Source organism: Atta colombica, unplaced genomic scaffold (genome assembly GCF_001594045.1).
Source record: "Atta colombica isolate Treedump-2 unplaced genomic scaffold, Acol1.0 scaffold53, whole genome shotgun sequence".
In the NCBI taxonomy this organism is placed as follows: domain Eukaryota; kingdom Metazoa; phylum Arthropoda; class Insecta; order Hymenoptera; family Formicidae; genus Atta; species Atta colombica.
In genome coordinates this window covers 717,149-721,215 of record NW_017259543.1, presented here as the reverse complement: position 1 = coordinate 721,215, position 4,067 = coordinate 717,149, and the positions used below count along the sequence as shown (strand labels likewise).

The 4,067-nt window shown below is 34.0% G+C and overlaps 1 protein-coding gene across 1 annotated transcript in view; it reads right to left on the bottom strand.

Moving 5' to 3' along the window:
• Positions 1-1,327: 1,327 nt before the first annotated feature.
• The window catches only part of LOC108691846 (whirlin), an 82,929-nt gene continuing 80,189 nt past the window's right edge, over positions 1,328-4,067 (bottom strand). Inside the window, exons 14-15 of the mRNA XM_018199775.1 lie at positions 3,346-3,424; positions 1,328-1,470 (exon numbers count right to left, since the gene is read on the bottom strand). Of these exons, the coding sequence (XP_018055264.1) occupies positions 1,328-1,470; positions 3,346-3,424 (222 nt within the window). The remainder of the gene's footprint in view (positions 1,471-3,345; positions 3,425-4,067) is intronic.

Sequence of the window (4,067 nt, the reverse complement as noted above, 5' to 3'; positions counted from 1 at the left end):
ACATTTCTCCCCGTATTATTTTGTTTAGCCATTACTAAAAGTTGCATATTCGCAACTTTTTGAAACTCGCTCAGCTTCTCCCGATATAATGAGCTTTCGAGCTTACATCCTTCTACTTTTCGGATAGAAATACCACCCGTAACTCTGATAATTAATCAACGGCGCGATTAATCCCGACTGATCGGGCCGGCGTGATTTCGCGCCGTCGTAACACGGATTTCGCGCGAATATAATATCTGTGTCGAAACGTGGGTGTAATGTCTGTGAATGTGTCTGTGAGGTAATCGTTCACGCAACTACATCGTGTGAGCATGTAGGTCCGCCCTTCTCTCGTTGCACTTTCTCGCGTATTTCGCCGAATTTATCTCTCTCTTCTTCGATCTCTTATCAATTAGTAAGCTTTATTATATACGAATTGCGTTAGTTAGTTTGGCACATTGCGCGATTCTTTCCATTTTCCCTCAAATAGTCTCGAAGTAACCACCGACGCAACGATGTGATCATTGAAAAATAAAATATATATTCTTTTGCTTTTTTTTTCTGCGCTTTATCTTCAGGGGATGATAGCTCTCGCGTTTCATCATCTCGAGCCGCGTCCAAGTGGTTAGATGGACGATGATCGCGCAATTGGTGAACAGTTCTGTGACTGGAGATCCGGGAAACGACGTTGCCAGAGACTGTCCGAATGTACTGTCCCGGTGCTCTCGAAGTATATCGGTTACTTGTTTTCTATCGAACTGCGTTTTGTTACAAGAGGTATGTACATCAGTGGTATGTATTTGTATATATACAGTAAAGTGACTTTCTTGCGGCAATCTCGTGCCGATTTGCGGATTTCGCGCGCTTGGAGAGGAAAGTTCGAGAGAGCGGGTTGCGACTCCAGCTAGTTTAGCACGAGAGTCCAGGAACTTTCCAGGATCCTTTGTCCTACTTAACGCGGTTTTCGCGTTAGAGCGCGGCCTTCCGAAGGGCCCTCCTAATTCAGGATCTGGCAACGTCGACCCGGAATCTCTCCGGCGTCCTCGTTCCTTCTTCTTTCGAAGTGTTGTTTTGTCAGCGGAATGAAGTGAAGTTCCCACCACCAGGGCCAGGTTAATCAATTAGCAGCTGACCGATAGCTCGGCTGTCCGAATCGAGAAACTCGAAAGAGATCGTTAGTCCCTTCGAAGGGGCTGTTTTTTAAAGTCGGATCTTTGGGAGATTTAATTGACGATCCGGTTAGTCTCGATCGTATTTAACGGCGGTGACGTTCAAGCTGAATCGCCGCCGGCCGAGCTTTGGTCAGGTTAGGCTATGGTGGATCCGGCTCGGAGGTGGGAGATTCCTGCTACGCCTCCAGGAAAATGAGTGCCGTCGGCTTTGGTTCCAAGTTGCTCTTCTTCGCCTCCACCACCAGGAACTCGATCTCGTTTCGGTCACGACGCGCGAACGATTCCGCGATCAGTCGCGCGACCTCTTGATGATGAAGTCCTGCAAGTAACGTAGAATTAATTATTGTTCAGAGAATTAAATTTAGCAGGTAATTAAATTTTAAACTCGTTTTCTTACTTCAAAATGACATAACTCAAATAAATAATAAAATACGGAGCAACTATTTATGTGTTATTTGAATCACAGTGCAATAGTTGACTTATATTGCAGCAATGACGGTATTTTGTTGCTTAAACTTAGATAACTAGATTGTTTTCTTCAACATTAATAACTATTCATTAATAATAATTCAACCGCGAATTTTTTTTTTGGCAACTGCATTATTTGATTGGTTTAGGTAGAATGTCCAGATGTAGGATAAATACGCCTTGAATCATTATTCTAAATACAAATATAAATTTAGTTGCTCTCACTGTTGGTTGATTTAGAAAAATTACGTTGATATGATATAAAGACTGGTTGCTAAAAAATTAATATGAATTTAAAATTAATATTTTTTTATTTTTAATGCAATAATTATTTCATATACATATAAGCAACAATATAAAATCTTTTTAAGCCATTACGATTGATGGAACTATTCAGATAGATACTTTATACATGTAAATGATCCTTAATCAGTTTTAAATTTTAATTATCATAATCAGATCATAACTACATTGACGCAGTTGATACATCAAAGTAAAAACGTCACATCAATCATAAAACGTCACACCAACCTTTCAACAAAGATAATTAAAATAATGCTACAACTAAATATTGCTTACAACTAAATATTTATGGTAATGTAAATTATATCCTTTTTTCATGTAAAAAAGGAAAATCTGTTTTTTAACTTGAAAATTATTGATTAAATATACTCTCCATATGAAATGTCATTTTTGTCAATTTCGTTTCATGATTAAAAAAAAATCATTTACAACGATTACGACGATTTTTTTTTTAATAATAACATTTGTTGAGTTACGACGATTTAATTTTTGACGATATAATTTTTCATAAAAATAAATTAGTTCGTGATAGGGTAATGTTTTCTTGACTCATTCGTGATAGTAATTTAAAAATTACGTTTTTTTTTTTAGTTATATTATTTTTGAAGTAAGGAAACGATTATTATTATTTATTTAAATCAATTTTTTAAATTCTCTGTCGGCCATGTGGAATTTTATATTTTTCGTCAGCAATCTAGGTCGTTGAGTTTCAATGCAGATTTTTATATTGTTTTAGACCATATAAAAATCTTGCATATTTGTGGAAACTTTAACAACGAGTTTTTACTATTATTATTATTTTTGCGCAGTTTTGTTAAAGTCCTTATACAAATTTAACTAGATACACAGATTTATAAATAATTTTCTCGGACTATCAAAATAATTATATAGAACGCTCAAGTATTGATGATACGGCAAAAAAATTTTAGCATTCTAGCAACCAATTTAAGCGTCCTATATAATTATTTTGATTGCAAACAAAATTATTTTCAGATCTTTATCTAGCTAAATTTTTAGATAAAAAGTACCTTAGATAAATACTAGTAAAACTGTTTTTTCCGTGTTCGGAGAATTCGAATTTACTTATTTTTTATAGATTTAAATTTATCAGCATTCACAATCAAAATGTTAATGCTTTAAAATTCAACTTGGCCAATGGAGAGTTACAACGTTATTGTTATTGAATCGAATATATCATTATTGTTTAAATTGTTCCATTACAAAATTAAATTTGCTTAAGGTAAAATACCTAAGTACTATCAATCAAAAGAAAGTTGATCTTTTTTCTCTGAAATCGAAGCTCTGCGAATCTTTAATTACAAGTATCCATAATTACAAATTACAATAACAAAATTACTATGATAAAATAAGTATATAAAATGTTTCGCATAGATCTATTATGTTTTGATCTTGCTGGCGTTACCTTCAACTTTTTGACCATCGACCTCGAGAATGAGTTGTCCGACTTCGAGGCCGCCAGCTTCGTAAGCTGCTCCGTTGTCCTGCAACGAATTACCGTATGCGTTAGTCATATTTATAGCGTAATATTGTTTATGCCACCGTAAATGGCGTCGATGATAAATTCACTCGTGAGGCATATTAATCGCGCGTTTCACTCAAGTCAAGCTTCATTTAAGTTAAACGCTTGGCATCATAAGTAACATAAAACATATATTTTGTCATAATGTATTTCATTAAGAAGCTTAAGAAAATGTTAATTGGCGTCATTAGCATACTCTATTTTTGTGCATAATTATTTATGTAGAGTAAGCTAGATAAGAGAAATAGACTTGCATATCTAACCTCAAGAAAAAATATTCTTTTTAATTTCTAAGATTCAGATATAATATTGTCCGGATATAATATTACATTTCAAATTAATAAATGCTTGAAATGAATTAAGAAATAAGGAAATAAGGATATTTTGTTTTTCAGTTGCAAATCAATAATACGTGGATATCTTATTATCAATCAAAAGAAGATCTTTTTTTGTCTTAGAAATCTTAGCTCTGAAATTTTTAAATGAATGAATATAATTATGGTAATAGAATTCTTTACTGATTCTTAATGAAGCACAGACAATTATGCCCTAAATATTAGCTCTATTACTCATTTGGCTACTCTAATTTCTTTCTAAAATTATTT